General features: G+C 42.3%; 2 protein-coding genes across 3 annotated transcripts in view; one reads left to right on the forward strand and one right to left on the reverse strand.

Annotated features, from left to right (window-relative positions):
• Nucleotides 1-19370, forward strand: part of LOC125900850 (histone-lysine N-methyltransferase 2D-like) — a 422240-nt gene that overhangs the window by 67863 nt on the left and 335007 nt on the right. The window lies entirely within an intron of this gene.
• Nucleotides 553-19370, reverse strand: part of loxl3b (lysyl oxidase-like 3b) — a 41495-nt gene continuing 22677 nt past the window's right edge. The window contains exons 6-16 of one of the 2 annotated variants that reach the window (XM_049596109.1): nucleotides 17560-17616; nucleotides 16202-16409; nucleotides 15791-15971; nucleotides 12324-12478; nucleotides 9827-9997; nucleotides 6319-6478; nucleotides 5943-6186; nucleotides 5498-5613; nucleotides 5069-5205; nucleotides 3021-3132; nucleotides 553-1441 (exon numbers count right to left, since the gene is read on the reverse strand). In XM_049596109.1, coding sequence (XP_049452066.1) covers nucleotides 1368-1441; nucleotides 3021-3132; nucleotides 5069-5205; nucleotides 5498-5613; nucleotides 5943-6186; nucleotides 6319-6478; nucleotides 9827-9997; nucleotides 12324-12478; nucleotides 15791-15971; nucleotides 16202-16409; nucleotides 17560-17616 — 1615 coding nt within the window. In that variant the 3' untranslated portion in view covers nucleotides 553-1367. The remainder of the gene's footprint in view (nucleotides 1442-3020; nucleotides 3133-5068; nucleotides 5206-5497; nucleotides 5614-5942; nucleotides 6187-6318; nucleotides 6479-9826; nucleotides 9998-12323; nucleotides 12479-15790; nucleotides 15972-16201; nucleotides 16410-17559; nucleotides 17617-19370) is intronic. The other variant, XM_049596108.1, reaches the window with a different exon arrangement.

The following is a 19370-nucleotide window of genomic DNA, read 5'->3' on the forward strand; positions in this document are numbered from 1 at the left end:
AAAATTCTTTTCCATTTTTAAATGGCCTTAAAAATAGATTGTGTTTAAAGTTTTTTGAATAATTTTTTTTAATTATTTTAATTTTTTAAAAAGTCTTAAGACAGAATTAAAAAAATTTATATTTCAAAGATTTTCAAAATTGTTTTAAAAAACTTTTTTTTTTTTTTTTTTAAGGAAAACATGCGTTGTGGGTTTGGACGGCATGTTTTCCATAAAAATTACATTTTAAAAAGTAATTTTTTTTAAGTTTTTTTTTTTTTTTTCAAATAAAAAAAAATCTGATTTTTTTTTTCAAAAAGCTTTAAAACATGATTTTTAAAGAAAAAACACCTTCCAAACTGAAAGCAAATTTTCTTTAAAAATCGCCAAAATTACACCATTTAAATGAAATATTTGGAGCTTCAAGAGGATTAAAAAAAAAAATACAAACAAAAAACAAAGTCATACTCCAGCCACCTCCTCTGATAAATAAAGAACCATCCCTAAGAGAATTTAAAAACTTCACACAGTTTCTGATGAATAAGTCTCTGAGACACACACTGTTATTCTTCCTCTCCTTTTATTGGGTGCAGCGGGTGTGATTACATCAGCATACAATGACTGTAGTTTTTTGTCTTTGCCCGATAATATCTATGTTCTGACCCTACATGACTATTAATAACAACACATACAGACTAAAGCTACACACGACTTTAAACTCCAAAGCTCTTGAAACTGACGCTAACAAAGTGTCGCTCCTCAGCACCTTGATATAAGCAATAAATACATTCACAAAATATTGAAACTGTGGAGGCAAAACCATTTCAGTGAGCAAGAATACTGACCAGTTATTAATGTAAAAAACTTCAGTCTAGGTAATAATTAATGTTTAACACTAAGGCACCTGAGTCTCTTCTGTCCCAGTATGAAGTCCCAGTAAAGACCAGTAAGATGTCCACAGAGCTGCATTTGTTCCTGTTAATGCCTCCGTTAGTAAATGTGTTAAAGCTAACGCTAACACCTCAGGTAGTTCTGAACCTGTTTGTTCCAGACTGGTTATAAAAATAAAAATAACACCTCATTCATAACGTGGAACATTCACAACACTCAACACTATTCTGTAATAAAAATAAAGCATAGCTCACATTAGACTGAGAAAAGAAAAACATAAGCACTTGAATATTCAAGTATAATAACTCAGATATAAAAACACACATTCACTGCAGGGGACACTGTTGGCTTCTGTCATGACTCTGAATCAGACCAGACATGTGGGTTGGGGGGGGGGGGAGGGTACATGCTGGTACCTGAAAACAAAAAGCTGTCTGAGCTTGTGAGGTGTGTTTTTATCCCTCCAACCTCCAGGTCTCAGAACTGTTGTGACATTATTAAGGAATCTGGTTATTCAGCTGTCCGGGGTATTTCTCAAACCTCCTCTCTGCCTCCTCACTGAACGCATCACCTGTAGGGACCAAAAAACAATCAATTTAAATGTTTAAATATAAAACACAAATCTGACATTAAAGGGACAGTTTGGATCTTTCGAAGTGGGGCTGTATGAGGCCAATTGGCGAAGAAAAAAATCTGGCAACGTACATTTCTGCAAACCACAGAAACATTACATTTGTACGTCATTATGTAGAAGATACAACTTCATATTTCAACAACACTGTGGTACAAAAAACACCTGGTTATGATGAGGAAAAGATCAAATTTTGGCTTGAAATACCAGGTTTTGGTGGCACAGTGCGCGCTGGAAACACAGCGTTGTCTCAGTCAAAAAGACACTTTTCATGCCACTGTGCCAGCAGGAAACGCTGCAATGTCACGGTAAAAGACAACCTTCTGCGCCAATAAGCCCAAGGGAAACAAAGTGATGTTTCAGTAAAAAATAACCATGTTTTGTGCCATTATCCTGGCAGGAAATGCGCAGTGAGTAAAAAACAATGTTGTCTCGGTAAAAAACATCCACTTTTCGTCCACCAAAATTAGACAATAACACAAACTGATGGCAGCAGCAGTCGACCTATAACTCCTGTGTTCTGCTGCGTAAAATGACTGTTTTCTCAAAGGAGTCTGGTGGCTTTGAAGACAGATAAATAATGGCTTCAATTCTCCATCAGAAAGAGCCTTCTGACAGCCAGGTAAAGCCGTGAAAATATTCTGAACACAGTGTACACTTAAACTGATACTGGTTTTCTTAGGTGGCTAACATGCATTTTGCTGCTGCCCCTGTTCACCGCAGTTTACAGCTGAGCTTCTTGCTGCTGCTGTGCTCCTGCCTGCTTGTCCAAACTGAAGGAGGATTTTGAAACCAAAGCGAGGGGTCTGGGTGTCCTCCCCAGGAAATTTGGAGTTACATAGTCTTTGTTTCCTGCATCCTGGTGACTTTGAAAGAAAGTATGACCACACTGAATTAGCATTTTTATGTAAAATACTTTGGTTTAGTTTTGGTTCATTCTCCTTGTAGTCCAGGAGGAGGGAGGGAGGCCGAGCTGTAGGCTTGGCCATCGCCAGGGACCCACAGACAGCTGCCAGCCCTGGCCCACAACTCTGGGTCCTGGATGCCTTTGTGAGGCAGAATGGGAAGCTCACAGTCTCTGGAAAACAGCAGGGGAGGAGGACAAGCTGAATCCCCCCAACCCCCGAGGAACACCTCAAATCCTCCTTAGATTAACAGGGTCAGCACAGAGATGAGCTGTCCAGAGAGAGGAGGAAGAACCAACAGGGAGGAAACAGAGGACCTTCAGAATCTCAGGGCTTATAAATGTTGTGCAGTGTCAGAAAAAGGCTGTGATAACGATAAGGAAACAAACAACATGAATCAAGAGAAACTGTGACCTCAGGAAGAAGCCTGAGGAGGGCGATGAAAACGTGAGTCTCCTGGGAGAAACAGGATGGTTGGTAAGCGTGGGCGTGCCGACCGCCATCGTGTGCAGGTAACATACTACCTGTGGATAAGTGCCTCATATTAACCCCACGTAAAAACATCCGAACTATCCCTTTACCATCAGGTAGCGTTAGTGTTTCTGTCTGATTACCGATGTGACAGTTGTGGAGCCAGATTCGATGGCCGTCATATTTGCAGTTGCATTTCATGGCGTTGTTGGTGAAGTCGCTCTCAGCCACTTCGTGATTTGGATTGATCACAATCTGAAGAGGAGACGGACGTAAAACATTTTTATGATGAGAAAATCACAGACATTAAAAACTGTAAACTCATGTGTGATGTGGTCTAAAGCTGCCGTCTCACTCAGCCTGGTGTTCTCACAGCAGTTTAAATGTTAAAACAGGAAACAGACAGGATCAATAAACTGTTTTAATGTGTATTAATGTGCATCAGGAGCTGTGCTGTCAGGTTACACATCTTTTAAAAATGACTCCAGTGAGTTGTTTTGACGATTGTATTGATTTTGTCTGGTCTGATTCAAAGTGTTGTGACAGAGAGTCTGGCTTCATGTAAACAGGAAGTTCCTCCCTCAGCAACAAATAATACGTCTCTCCAAACACTCAGAGGACGAACCAAGTGTCTGCACATCTACGTACTGACAGATGTATAGATTTAGAATTTATCTCAGTCTGCAAATAGAAATAAGAACTTCATGTATTAATCTACAAACACATGTAACTAAACTCACAGCCTCTCACAGAAAATGGCAGATACTTAGCACAGTGCAAAACATTACATTAAAGTAATTTAACATGACTTAGACACTTCTGCAGTCTGACAAACGCTACAGCGTATAACACCGACCCGTTCACAGCTCGTCATATTTAATAATCAACAACAAAACAAACTACAACAGGCAAACAAGACATAATAGCAACAACAAAAAAAGAAAAACAAATTACAAAAGGCAACTTGAGTTCCTGTCCCCTGATCTTCTGCGTCAGTATCACAGTCTGAGTCTACTTTTCAAACGTTTGTTTAAGCCTGCTTATTGTTCTCCATGTAGTTCCTCTCGACAACTGGTCCATAAACTCACTTCTTTATTTGAGAAAAGTTGAGAAAGTCGATCCTCACCAATGGTTTTTCTTTTTAACATAAAAACACCTCTCAGAGCACGGCGACTTTCTGTCAGGTGCAAATCAAAAATGCTTCGCTGCAGGGCACAAACGAGTTCTGTAAAAAGTTTATTCCTCTTTCCAAAGCAACGTTTCCATTCCATCTGGAGACAGTAATCAACTCAAATCACAGTCTGCTGCTGGTCAGCAAACAGCAGGGAAAACAAACACCACAAGGTGGCGTAACAGTCCAGACACTCCTCACACTTCACCTCAGGTTCTCTATGAACAACATCAATGTAAAGAAGAAGTTCCCTAACAGGCTGTTTCTCTACAGAATCATCTCTACTGAGAAAAACTGTACCATCTAACAAGTGGCGAGTGCAGACGACTTCCTGACGTCTTTTATAAAGTGATTTTTGATTAATCTAGTCCTGTAGTGATCCAAATATTCATGAACATAATGAGACAGGCAGAGAGGAGGAAGAAGAAAAGAGAGGGAGGGAAACTTTAGAACATAAGTGATCGTTTGTTTCATCATGACTTGCAGCTGAAATTACTGAAGAAATATTATTATAATGTAGATTAAGTATTAACCTACGTTGCTGTTAAAGTTGAAGAGCAGCCCGACTTCATCAAAGCTGGCGAGAGCTGTTTATACTTGATTTTGATTTGTTGGATTTTTTCTTTCAGCAGTTTTTATTATATGTAAACACAGTCATTACTGGGTGTTGGGTCTGGGCATTTTTGGATGATATTCACATTTATATATGTTTTAGTTTTAGCTCTAACAAAGCAGACAATTACTGAGACTCCAAAAATCACAGAAAAATGGACCAAATGGACTGACTTCAAGGCCCACTGCAGAGACACCACCTAAATCTCTTGATGGTCATGGAAAACATGTGATTCAGGTGACCGCTAGGATGAGTACTGTAGTATGTATGTATGTGTAATTTCCCTCAGTGACAGTGGTTTGTATGTTTATGCTGTGCAAACAAATTGTAATAAAGCAATCAAATTCAAGTTAAAAAATCAGACAGCATGTGCTCTGTGCTCTGTAAACTGATCCTCTCGTGCTCACCTGCAGGATGTAGTTTCCAGGTTTGACGTCTGTGATGTCGATCCACTGACAGTCGATGTCGTGACGGTACAAATCCCAGCAGCCCACAGTGATGCCCTGATCGCCAAAGTTGGCGCACTCGTACCGTTTAGAAACACCTGAGGGGCAAAAAGATTTTAAGATGCATGAGTGAATCCATAACAGCACATTTAAAGTGTAACTTTAGTATTTTTCAACCTGGACCCTAATGTTTCATGTTCTTGTGTCTAATGAGAACAACAATTTTTGTAACTGGTCCAGTATTTAGAGAGAGCGCTGCAGCCAGCAGCTGCATAACAGGCTGCAATGTGACGTTAACTGTCAGTGTACGTCCACTAACAGTGTTTGTTTAGAATGATTCAGTGTAGTGAAGATAGACCCTTTGGTTTGACTCTGAAGCACCAGACTCACCCTCCTGACAGTCGGTGTCCTCCAGACAGAAACTGGCTTTGTGTCCTTCGGCTACTTTGGTGCCGTTTGCGTTCAGCAAGTCGTAGTGAGTGAAAATATCCATGCTGTGGTAGTGTCTGTTTGATACAGAGAAAATAATGTCCAACATTAGAAAAACATCCATTTCCTAGTTAGAGTGTCATCACCTTTAACTGACGGCACAAAACAAACACTTTTCATCCGACTGCAAAAAGTGACAATTCTGTGTTGATGCGAACATGTGATCATATGTTTGAAAATCTAAAATGTCTGAGATGTTTCAGTGTAAAGACTGTGGCACACAATAAAACACAATATTTACTTAATATTTATCAGTTACTTCTCAAAATACTGAATCTCTCTTCACCTCAGAATAAATGTGATGCAACACACAGCACTCATTTAATAATTACGAAGGTAATATTACCCGTGGCAGGCGTGCCAGACCCACGAGTGGCGCCCAGCTTTTGGTTTGAAGTCGGCCCGACCGATGTTGTGGATCTGGGAGGAGAAGCGCAGCAGGCGTCGGTGTCCGTACGGCCAGTTGGCCTTGGCTGCAGACTTTGACAGGCAGTTCTCCTCAGCAGCGCAGTAGAGCATGTGCAGAGGACGGTCCTCGATGTAAACCGTCTCCTGGACCAGAGAGGCGTTCAGGACCAGGTCAGAGGCCGCTGCAGACAGGGGTGGAGGAGGATCAGTTATTTTCACTTCTCTTCTTTACACCTTCAGAGTTCCAACAGGTCAGTCATATGTGTCCATGAGCATCATCAGTCCACATTAAACCACCTGTCTGTGTCACTCACTCTCAGAGCAGATGACTCCAGCTGCAAACCTCGCCGCCGCCTTCTGACAGCTGACAGTTTTGTGATGCTGGCACTGACTCAGAGACATCTCGTTTCCTGTGCACTTCACGCCGCTCATCACCATCTCTGTCACATTGCTGCTGTCCCAGTACCATGTTTCCTTACATCAGGTCAGACAGACAGACAAACAGAGTATATCGATCAGAAACAATCCGCCTTCTCTGCAGAGAGTTCAGACTGATGCTCTTAAAACCAGATGTTGGTGAGTCATGTCTGGCAGCTGGCTGAGGACACAGTGTGTCGCTGACTTTATGATCAGGAGGACAAAAACACTCTGCAGACACTCAGAGATTCAATGATCAGAATACTCACTGACAGACTTTGAATTCCACCACTGTGAATTTAATTACAGACCGATGATGAATACCATAGTATTTTGTATCCTGTCACTTCAGTCTGCAGCGCACAGTCTTTGCTTTCAGTTTTTTGTGATTACTATAAAGATATCAACTATTGTTTAACATAAAAGTGTTTGTCTTGAGTTCTAAATGTCCTTTATTTTATACACTGCAATGATAACTGAATTTTAAAAGCTCTTAATAACATTGAGCCTCCTGAGACCTGAGCTTTTGTTTGATATGCATTTTTCATTTCTACACATTTCACACAATTTCTGCTACTTGGGATCAGTGCGACCTGATCAGGATTAAAACAACAAGCATCATTCTTAAACAATAAGTAGTTTAAACTAAACTAAACTGGTCACATTTGAACACCATATCAAACTACAAACATTATTATTCATAAATAAACAAGTTTCAACCATAAAATCTGATCAGGTTTTTGGGTCAGGACCGGCTGCAGACTGTCCCACCCATCACTGTGACACATATGAAACTCCTTCAATCTTTAAGTCTCTGTCACTGAGTTTAATTAGTTCATATTTATTCTTTATATTTGCCCTGTTTATTTCAGTTTTTAAAGCCATGGCCCTCAGTGCATCTGTTCCCTCAGTCTCTACAGAAAAGGCTAAAAAAGTATTTTCACTTAAGAATCCCTTAGAATAATTTACTGTCACAGATTAAACCCGTAACATCACACATTATTTCTACCTCAAAATATAGTTGCTCCTGTGTCATGATAATGATTCTGTTGTGCTGTTGGTTTTCTGCATGTTTTGTTGATGTTTATCCTGGTAACAACACATTTGTAACCACGTCACGTTGGAACAAATGTCCTCGGTCTTTGGTCCTACTTACGGTGATGGCATGCATGGAGTATCCGAGCCCTAGCTGCCTGCAAACCACCATGGCTTCCTTTGTGGTCCAGCCTGTGCTGCACACTGTGCCCCACTTGGAGCCAACCTGAACCTCCACCCGGCCCTCATAAGTGCTGCGACCGCCCACTATCCGGATCTGCAGAGATGTCCTGCTGGGAGTCAGTGAAGGGACACACTTCCTGTCCTGTCCTCGACCTGTCTGGGCTGAGACTAACTGACATGTTCTTACAGAGTCCTCCGGCAGAGGAGGACGTGTTGCTGAAGCAGCACATTGGTTAGACTGTTCTTGGCGTCGGGAGCGCCAACGTGGTTTCCTGGTGAGGTCACCGCTTGGCTTTAGTGGTGAGTGGCTTTTGAGTTTGATTAGAAACTTCATGTGAGTCTGTTTTGGTGTGGCCACACAGAAGAGACCAAAACAGTATCATGATCATCTACGACATATGGAACTTATAATGTACTGTCACACATTGATACCACACTGCCAACCCTGCTGATTTACACAGACTTCTGTTTTTCATTTCCCTCTCCCGGGTTCACAATGCTCCTGTATTTTTCTTTCCATTTTATCCTTATTGCAGCCTGTTAAAAGTTTTCTGTTTCCAGCTGGACGACAACACAGCTGCATAATACAGTGACACTACAGAGAGCTGCTTGCACCTCGTCCTCCTCAGTGAGTGACAGACGGAGAGAAATGGCGAGTAAATGGAAAGCAAATTTCAGATGTACCGAGAAGGATTCTTGTTTCTTATGGAGAGTTATAAAGGAAAAGGGTTGTGCATTTTGTCAAATCTGCCGCATTAATTTTTTATGATAAGCATGGAGGTCACACACGGCGCAAAAAAAAAGGAAAACTGATGATTAGTTTTTGCCAGAGGGGCGAATTATTCTGTCCTGAGAATTAGACGTAAAATTAAAGTATTTAACATAAAAATGCTGCTGCAGTGTGCTTATTATTCTATCATGTTCATTCTTCAAAAGTTATGAGAATGCAGGGAAAAACTAGAGTCACTGCCCTGTGGTTGTATGACTCCGCCCACCAGTCCACCCTGTGGTTGTATGACTCCGCCCACCAGTCCACCCTGTGGTTGTATGACTCCGCCCACCAGTCCACCCTGTGGTTGTATGACTCCGCCCACCAGTCCACCCTGTGGTTGTATGACTCCGCCCACCAGTCCAGTGTCTCTGACAGTCTCCATCCATGTCAGTGAAAACATGGATGCTTCACACACAGAAGATCTATACAATCAGCACAGTTTCAAGATTAGAGTCACCAATTCAGTATCTGACCAAATGTCTCCCCTTCTGTTCCTGAGATATGACGTTAAAACATGATGATGTCACAGTCAAGCTGACCTTTGACCCTTTGACCTTCATTATTTTATCTTGTTAGACATTTGTGTCAAGTTTTGTTATAATCAGTGTATGAATTCTTCAGTTATGGCCAAAAACATGTTTTGTAAGGTCACACTGACCTTTGACCTTTAACCACAAAATTCTAATTAGGTCATTCTCGAGTTCAAGTGGAAGTTTGTGCCAAATTTGAAAAAAATCTCTCAAGGTGTTTTTGAGATACCGCGTTCATGAGAATGCAACAGATGCAAGGTCACAGTCACTTTGACTTTTGACCTTTGACCACCAAAATCTAATCAGTTCATTATTGAGCCCAAGTGGACGTTTGTGCCAAATTTGAAGACATTCCTTTAATGCGTTCTTAAGATATTGTGTTCACGAGAATGGGACGGACGGACAACCCAAAAGCTAGTGCCTTGAGTCACGGCTATGACAAGTGTGGAGGCATAAATGCTGTTGCAGTGTACGTATTATTTTGTTATTTTCATTCTTCAAAAGTCACCAGGACGCAGGAAACAAAGTCTCTGAAAATTCAGTTTTGAAATTCTCCCCAGTTTTGTGATCCCGAGGTTGGCAGGTTTGATTGTACATACATGTTCAAGTATATTGCTGAAACACAGACACCAGTATGAAGCATGTTAGATATGTTTTAAAATATTTAAATGTTCTACGAGATCCACTAACACATATTTGTGTGCTGCACATATTAGATCATATGTGAGCAGAAATACTGAATACATTTGAACATGTATGCATAAAAATATCTGTACGGACTGCTGAGTGTTCATGACAGCACATTATATTTCCATATGTGAAACACACTACGTAGCAGCTCTGCTCTGCTGCAGGACGCCTGTCTCAGTGGTGTTAATAACCTACTTGCAGACCCTGGTTAGCGTAGCCCAGACCCATCTGCCTGCAGACCACCATGGCCTCCTTGGTGCTCCAGGTCTCTCCACAGACCAGACCCCAGCTCTGCGTCCCGTTAGAGTCTGAGCCCAGCACCTCCACGCGGCCCTCGTAACGGGTCCGTCCTCCTGTGAGTCGGATCTGTGAGGGGCCGAGCGGTTAGGAGCCACAAAGCAGAGCGTAGATACACAAGAGCCGGGCTGGATAAAAACTCTGTCAGTCTTACAGGTGACGTGGTTTACACGTATCTAAAACTAAAACTATCGATAAGATAAAAGAGCACTCTTTCAGAGTTTTTATGCAGCTCAGTCCGGCCTCTGTGTGTATCTACAGGAAACATGGAGTATAATCTGGTAAAATACAAACCACACAACCAGAAATACTCGTGGGCGAATTCACAAGAGGACGGCGCGGCTGTTACGACGCTAACCCTGCACAGATACGACCAGAAGGATTCTCAAAGCCACAGCAAAGGGTGAACTGCACCCTTAAAGCTGAGTTCACACTACACCACTTTCAAATTGCGTGCAATAGTCCACCTTTCACCTTCTCTTCCCCTCTTTGTCACTTTCTATCTCCTCCTCTCAAACACACACACAGTTTGGAAAGTGCTGCAGTGCAGTTTGTCTCTGTCCTGAACCAATGTCTGCGCTCTCCTTGGCTGTAGCTCACTGACAGTTCCTCACAGGTCCTGATATTTTGCATGCTCGATGTCTGCAGAGCATCTGCAGCGCCTTGGCGAGCCTCTCAGCTCATGTCCTTGCACGGTTCACACGTAGCACTCAACCTAAAATTTGTGAGCTCCGAGCCAATGCCGCTTTGCCTCTGATCTGGGGCTTTTGTTTTTGGGAGCTCCAAAAACTGTCAGTGAGTGGAAAATCGAGTGCTGAAGTCGTGTAGTGTGAAGTGGCCATATCTGCCCTGCCAAGTACACAGCGTCTCGGTGCTGCTGTGCTATGTGCATGTATCTAAATTTGGTGATATGCAAACGTTTGCCATAAAATTGCCCCCTTTCTTTGCAAATGAGCCTCAGTGCATGAAGAGTTTAACTCACAACGATCAGTGCTGAAAGCCACACACAGTGACGCTGCTTTATGTTTGGGTGTGCAACACTTTCGACATTATACTTTCATGTTGGGCACTTGAAGAATTTTGCCGCAGACATCGTCATACTTTGGCGTGCAATGTGATTGTTACTATCGTCGCCATGGAGAAAGCAGCTTTAAATCCACTCCAACTCAGACCTGCACTCAGCGTCTCCGTCCACAGAAGCCGCCGTCTATCAGCAGCAGCTCCTGCAGAGCTGAGAGCACCACGGCAGGTCAAACTGATTTCACCAGGCCGACTGACAGCAGACGTTACCTCAACCACAATAGGTTTCATGTCAGCGCCACAGGAAGAATCAACAGTGTTTGTATTTATGGATTTGTTGATTTTATATCCCTGCACACTGTAGAGAGTGAGGGGAATCTGCCGCTCACAGACAGACTGGGAGCCGACCAATCGAGTGCCACATATATAAGGTAGTATAAGGTTAATAGTTGCAAACATATACAGTGGGATATTTGTGTGATTTTAAACAGCTGTCTGTGCAGATTACACTTCACTTAATGCAACAGAAACAGACTTGTAGCATAAAAAATGCAGGTGGTGCCGCAACGTCACATTTAAATTTGTTGCCTGAAGCTTTGTTGAATGCCTCTGCACCTCGTTGGTCAGGACCTGTGGCTCACTGTCTGAAAATTTCACTTTTCTTTTCCTCTCTTTGTCGTTCTGCTGACTGTGTTCTTCACCTGAAGGCAACATTTATACTTTGCCACATGGATATTTGCAACTAGACGCATTAAAAACAGGCAAACTGCGCTCAGCTGCAGAACTTACAGGTGTGTTTGTGCTGTAACATCATTCATGCAAATGTTTTGTGTATCGGACGCAGAATCCGCAGTCCGTTCTTTGTGAATTCGCCCGTCTGTGTTAAAAGGAAATCACTGCTGTCACAAAAAGAAATTTTTTTTTTTACTCATTTTCAAACAATAAATTTGGTCTGAGCGGGTTTGAAGCAATTTAACAAACTCAGAACATTCGAATATGACACTAAGGAAGAGATAAAATGACATCAGTGTTTTTTGTGACAGCAGTGACGAACTGTTGAGTGAAAATGTGAGATTTCTGTGAGCTTCAGCTCTACATCTAACACGTTAGCACTACAACTAAAAAGACTGTTAGAGCAGCAGAGAGCTAACTGAATGGATCACATCATAAACACAAAGTCAAATGTTCTTTCCTAAACTACATTTAACAAAGCAGAAAACTAATGCAGTTAAAACTAATCTACACTCACTATCTTCTCCTGTCTGATGCAATAGATGGCACAACAACACTGGCATTAACAATGTAATTAACTTCTCCTCATGTTAACGGCACAATATTGAGATAAAACACTGAAATAAGGAGGTTCAGCTCTGACCGAGTGCTCGAGGCCCATGTGGGGCACGTTGCAGCGGATGGCGGCGTCCTCCATGTGCTGACAGTCCTCTGATGTGATGTTTTTAAAGGGACAGTTCCAGATGGACTTCTCATGGCCGAGACACTTCACCTCGTTCATGTAGATCGGACCCATTCCTGGACACACAGACAGAAACAGACAGCAGCTTTCAAATTATACCTTTTTCCACCAGTCAGCACATGTAGGTGGGTTTTTAAACACAGGTAAACCCGCTAAATACAGGCGACAGACTCCTTTCCCATGGAGTGTCCCAGAAATGAGTCCTAACACCAGGAAATGATTTGGCATGTTTGCACTTCCTGTTCCCTCATCTGTTTCTGTTGCTGCAACATTTGAGCATGTTTCCTCACAGACCTGATGGTTATGGCGTCCAGATGATGCCATCACATGAACAGTACCTCATGAGACTCACGCTTTAACCTGAGGCGTGTTTGCTGAGCATGTTCTCCATCAGCGACACTCCGGTTTACATCCACCCTCTAAACTCTCACTCCATCACCACCGAGCCGTCGCTCCATGAGGGACAGTGTAATGAAAGGAATTCCTTCCTTCAGCAGTGACGTGTGGGAATGTTTCTGGGTCGGATTCAGCCAGGTGGTGGTCTGACATCCATCTGAGCACAGACCAGGTTCTGCTGCTGCCTCAAAGAGATTCTGTGACGAGTCTCCGACCCACTTCCTCTGCGGTGGAAATCATAATGTACACACACACGAGAGAGACGACATCCCCACCCAGAGCCCTTCAAAAGGCCGTTTGTTTCTTCTCTACCAAACTAAACACACACACACACACACACACACACACTAAAGCCCTATTTGGACCAGAGTTACCAGGGGACCTCACGTGACTTAGAAATTACCCGTCATGTTTGTGTGTCCTGTGGCACGTCTGCACGGGATACACAAAGTCAGGGTGGCAACATGGTGTCACTCCCGACTCGTCAAATACGGTCACTTGGTCATCAGCCCGCCACGTCAAACCATGATCCTGTAGTGTCACTTTTGGACACTAAGGGACAGCGTGTCAATGTTCGCTTGTTATATGCACTGTGTCCTTTCAAATATTCACTCATTAAAGGTCCAGTGTAGGATTCAGGGGCATAAATAACAGTCACAGAAGATAATATAATAAGTATGTTTTCTTTAGGGTATATCTTTTTGTTATCTTAGAATGAGCCGTTTATTTCTACATATGGAGCGGGTGCTCTTCCACAGAGTCCGTCATGTTATTTCTACAGTAGCCCAGAATGGACAAATCAAACACTGGCTCTAGATAGGCACATTTGCTTTTCATGTCAGCCACCATAGTTTTCCAACACACTTGACACACAGGAAAATTTTCAGTTTTGCAACCTCACTGCTACATGCCACTGCATCCTGCACACTGCACCGGTGATACTCAGTTTAGGGCAAGTGAGGCAAATCTGGCCCTTGACATGGTGCCGAGGGGCCCGCCGACAATTTTTTTGATTCACAGTGAAAATACGTTCATTCACAATGGGATTTTTTCGTACTTTGAATATAAATAAGGTGCCAGGGTGCATAAAAAAAGCATCAAAATATAGGTTGTTTATAAAAAAGAAATTAAGTGCTGGGTCTGGATCCCCAGGACCCCCTACAGAGGTCCAAGACATCCTAGAAACAGTCCTTCATACACCTGAACTCTGTCAAGCTGCTGCGACACAGGACCACAAGAAACAGGCAATTTATTTATTATTTATACTGATGATATTAATGTTTGTTTATGGAGTGGCCCCTGGCTTCCTGTCATTTTGCAAAACTGGCTCCTGGGCAAAGCAAGTCGAGCATCTCTGCACTCAACCTTTAAACTAGAACTTTAAATGCATACAGTCGTTTCCAAAATTAACTTACAACGTAGGTTTACTTCGTTTTTTAGGTTAACTTCACAAATAAAGGGCAACAAAAAAGATCGGGGTTTGGGTTAAAAGAAGTAGGTCTTATTAGGGTGACATAATGTTGTGTATCACATCATGTAACTCACAGTTGACGTTTGGTTTCACACAGGACATGAACAGCGGTCTCCTGGGTGAAAGTCCTGTGTTTGTTTGACCCATCTAACCAACACGACCTCCTGTCGAAGTTGAAGTTTGTCTGCTTGGAGTAGAGACGCTAAAGCGTGCCTCTGTGCGCAGGTAACTGACGCTGAGGGCCACTGACCCAGTGTCTGTATTTGACGAGTTGGCAGCGATGCTGGGACTAATATTATCACTGAAATATGGCGGGTAATTTGCGGTGGAATTTTTACTTGACAAATTACGTACATTGCAGGTTCACACATATTTAAGATCACTGACGACCTCCGTAATTATTACAAATGACTAGAGGTCCCCAGGGAACACTGGTCCTGTGTGAACAGGGCTGAAGATGATGTATTGCTGCCTTGTTATATGTTTGTATGTTTATACCACGATTTGTGATCTCGAGTAAATAAACCTGAATCTTAATATTTCAATATCAAGCTGACACCTTTAGTCTGAGTGAAATGACGGCACAACACTTACAGGTTTGTTTGTTGGAGAATAATTAGTACAGGAATGTTTCACTTCCTGTGACCTTCATCATGCTGCTTTTTTATTTTCAGATGTTAAATATTTGAATAATTTCTGTGAGATCAGCAGCAGTATTTTTAAACCCAAAACAGTTTGGTATATGAAGCATTTCAGCTGCATGTGCCATCTGTAGTAAAATGAGCAGATTTATGTTCCTCATGTGGGAGCCAGGTGGCTCAGACACGAGCCGCCTTTCTAAAATCGACCGCCTCATTTTCACGTGAAATGTTCCACAGCTTGGCTGGAACAACACAGATGGTTTTCTGTTCTAAAAAATGTCCGGACGGACACTTAGAAAAGAAAGAGCTATTTAACGAACGAGGAACTGTACGGGAGGGTTAGCGTCAGGAATGTAGCGGCCGATGTCTGAGTTTCTATTTAAAAAAAAAAAGTTATTTAAAGATGAAATAAATCACTGAGATGTGTGTGTTGTTGTAGAGACAGGGTCCGAGGAGAAACAGCACATTTGTTTACTGTGTTGGCGTCTTTATTTCATGACTTTGTTTCTTTACTGTCTTCATGCACAGAATTCCTTCACTTATTAAAATAAAGCTCCAAATGAGGAATGTGTGCAGGAATGTGCCTCATCATGATCTGAGAGATAAGACAGGCTGCAGATAGACAGCTGATGACTGAAGTCTGAGGACAGTTAGAAACACCTCTGACCTCAGGTGATGGAGGTTCACAAGGATTTAACACAAAGCACAGATTAAACCAGGCTGTGCTCATCAACAGAAATCGTGTGAAAGGATTTTGTGTCACGAGGATCCCCAGAACTCCAGGCTTAAAAACAGCAGTCCAGTGGGTGACGTCACAGGAGCTACGTCCATCATTTATACAGTCTGTGGTTTTAACTAACCTTGTCCCATGCGGGCTCCGGTGAGAGCCTCCTTGGCGCTGCCAAAGCCGAGCTCCCTGCAGACGACGCTGGCGGACAGCAGGTCCCAGCGGTCGTCACACACCGTCCCCCACTCGTTGTCTTTCAGCACCTCCACCCGACCCTCGCCCAGCTTGGCGCCTCCCTTCAGCCTCACATTGCTCTGCACATTTTTAATGTTACAGTGAGAAAAGCACAAATATAAATATCAAGTTAATGATGGCTGAGTTCCATTTAGCTGCTTCAGTTTCAGGGCCCTGGTGTCTGCTGGCTCATTGTCTGACTGTCATGGTTTACGGGGACGCTTGAACAGAACAGGCCCACTGTTAATTTTATTGTTAATTTAAAAGTGTTGACTGTGTTAAACTGTTCTTGATTTAAAGACGACTTTACCGAAGTTTTCAGTTTCTTTTTCTGGCCGTTGTTCTGCATGAACAGCGGCCCCGGCATGCAGCTGACGACGGCCGCCATGCCGCCCTCGCAGGTCGTGGTGGTGTTGGGTTTGCTGAACTCCAGCGGGCAGGCTGCCAGGTGGACCTCAGTGCCTGTACACGCCACAGAGTGGATGTGGTAGAAGTTCTTCTGACGCTCCAAATATAACCTGCAGGGAGCAGAGACAGGGACGACGACTGTGGGGACGGAAACACCAACTGTCTCATTCTAACTCTGCACAGTATGGACTAGAGACTCATCTTCACTGGTTAAACACTTTTACCATTTTACACATTGGAAAGCTACTGCTAATTACACTTCACAAAGACACATCAAAATGCCATAGCCTGACATGCACCATGGTGACGCAGACCTCCTGTCTGTCTCTGTAAGCTGAAGCCATTTCCCTCAGTGGAAACAAAGCTTTGATTTACTTTAATTTCACAGATAAGAAACAATAAATTGTGAAGGCAATAAAGCCTCCACAAAAATAGCATTCTAAGTCTTGTGTGTGATTTATCCTGGCTTCATATGAGCAGAGGAAATCTCTGCTAGCTACTAGGCTAATTTATACAATGTAAATACCATAGGCTTGTGCTAATAACGTTAGCATGTTGTATTTGTGGGGAAAATGTGTCCAGATAAAGACAAGTGTTTGTCTGTGAATGCTGCGAGTTATAGTGAAGCTGATTTGTGTTTGAAACTGTCTCTATTAAGCCATGTTTAATGTGTGTTTAATGTGTGTTTTGAATCAACTATACTTTACAGCACTTCACACCACCACACAAGTATAAATGCTCACATCAGCAACGTGCATAGGCTCTACATAGAGCTGATGCACAAGAATAAATCCACCTTGACCGAGTGGTTTTTGTTCCTTTATATGACCACATGTTAACTACAGCGCTGTTGCAATGTAAAATTTCATTGTTTCAGCTTCATCATTAACAAATCAAACATCCCTGATTTGCAGAAACACACAATTTCAACATTTATTGTGCTGGCTTTAAATTCATACATACATGAGAGTGGGATTATGCTTCTTATCTGACTTGTGCCAAGGGACTGAATATGTAAGTATTCCTTTAACTTGCCTGTTTATGATCAAACATCCTTGTAATAATTTACACATTACAAGCTCGTACATGATGTGCACATCAAGACTCTTCTGCACGTCCACTACATTCATACTTTAACTAAATATTTAAACATCTCTTGTCAGCTTTTGTTCTGAATCTCAGGCCTGTGGAAGCAGCATGTGTGTGGGTGTTTTCAGACAGCTTGAATTTACCCACTGAACTGTCTCTCCTCAGTTTTACCTTTTGCCAGCGCTGCTCTGTTTAGACTTAGAGTTAGCTTTAGCTTTGGATGTGTGCCTGCAAGGTAAACAGGGGTTAGACTGCACCGTGAGGAGACCAGACATCAGCTGACAAAGTGAAACATCACAGAGACAAAAGTTACAAGACGCACAATTATGTTAAAGACTGTAGTTAGACTGTTCCAAAGGATGTGTCTCCTTCAGCACGGCTGTTACGTAATGAAAGTCAAAAGTCACAGAGACACAGGTTTGTTGAAAGTGACACATCCTTTGTAAATGTATGTAAATAAACACAAATGTGACAAAGTATTAAATTAAAATTCAGACATTCATCAGTTATTTTGACATCAGCACAGACTCACTGTTCACCGCATGGCCAAAAGTATGTGGACACATTTTTATACAAACTCTTGCTTTTTTTTTTAGTTTGGGAACTGCATGTTACTTTTTATTAACAATAGTGTGCTTCTAACTTTGTGGTTATAGTTTGGGTAAGTTTTGTCCCTGTTTCAACCTGTCAGTGCCTACATGCACAAAGTCAGGTTCACAGGGACATCATTTTCTCAGTTTTTAGTGGAAGCAGTTCAACCTGGACCCAGTCCTCCTGTTTTTATGGAACTAAGCGTCTAATGGGAACAACATTTTTGAAACTGGGCCAGTAGCGCTGCAGCCAGCAGCTGCAAGACAGGCTTCATTGTCACCACTCAGTGGATGTTCACTCTGTCAGTGTGCGTCCACTAACAGTGTTTGTTTTTGTCACTGACAGGCTCAGATTGTTATTCTAAGTGTCTGACAACATTATGAAAGGATCCCTACAGAGATAGAGATAAAACACACTTCATTCAGACTTGATAGAAACAAAATAAAACTCACAGAAACCATCTTGGTTCATCTCTCCACTGTTCCAACAATCACCAACTCTGGTTTAAATTAACCCTTAATTCACCAGTTAGATGTGACAACATGCTGCCTCTATACACACTAACATGACTGTTTATTTAAATGCAGTCTGGTGGGTTTGGTGACGGTGATTTCAGGGCTGTTTCTGGTTAAACAAAAAGGATCTTACTCTTTAACACAAAGCTCTATCTCTGTAGGGATCCTTTCATAATGCTGTCACACACCTGGAATAACAGTCTGAGCCTGTCAGTGACAAAACGAACACTGTTAGTGGACGGACACTGACAGTGTGAACATATGCCTCGAGTGGTGACGTTACAGCCTGTTTCGCAGCTGCAAACTGCAGCACTCTCACTCAGTAATAAACCAGTTTCAAAAATTGTTGGACACAAAGAACATCTGAAAATAGGATCCAGAATGATAAACTGGATGAACGTATTGTTCCCGTGTCCACATACTTTTGGCCACATTGTGTCAGACATGTAAAGCATCAACATTAACATGTGTGTTAGTACAAACTATGACTGTAGTGTTTCTGTTGTGCCAATGTGAACCTCAAGTTCCCACATTGATTCAGTCTGACAGTGCTTTTAAACTTCAGAGGTGGGTGTGTTGATTAAAACATGATATTAGATGGTGATATCATCAATAATATCATCAGCCACACACAGTCTGTGTCAGTGGGTTCTTCAAATGTGTCAGGACAGGCCTTAAAAGAGAAGTGTAGTTCATTCTGTGAATGACATCTTCAGGCAGTCTGGGTAAAGTTTGCTAAAAGCTTCAGAGTCCAGCTGGTTTCATAATCAATGAAAAAGGAAATTAGATATTTGTGACCTATTTTTTAAAGATCTGAGTGTCCAGTAGGAACAAACAGGCCTGAAGGTTGGAGCCACAGACGGGGTAGAGAAGTCA

This window comes from Epinephelus fuscoguttatus, linkage group LG14 (assembly GCF_011397635.1).
Source record: "Epinephelus fuscoguttatus linkage group LG14, E.fuscoguttatus.final_Chr_v1".
Lineage (NCBI taxonomy): Eukaryota > Metazoa > Chordata > Actinopteri > Perciformes > Serranidae > Epinephelus > Epinephelus fuscoguttatus.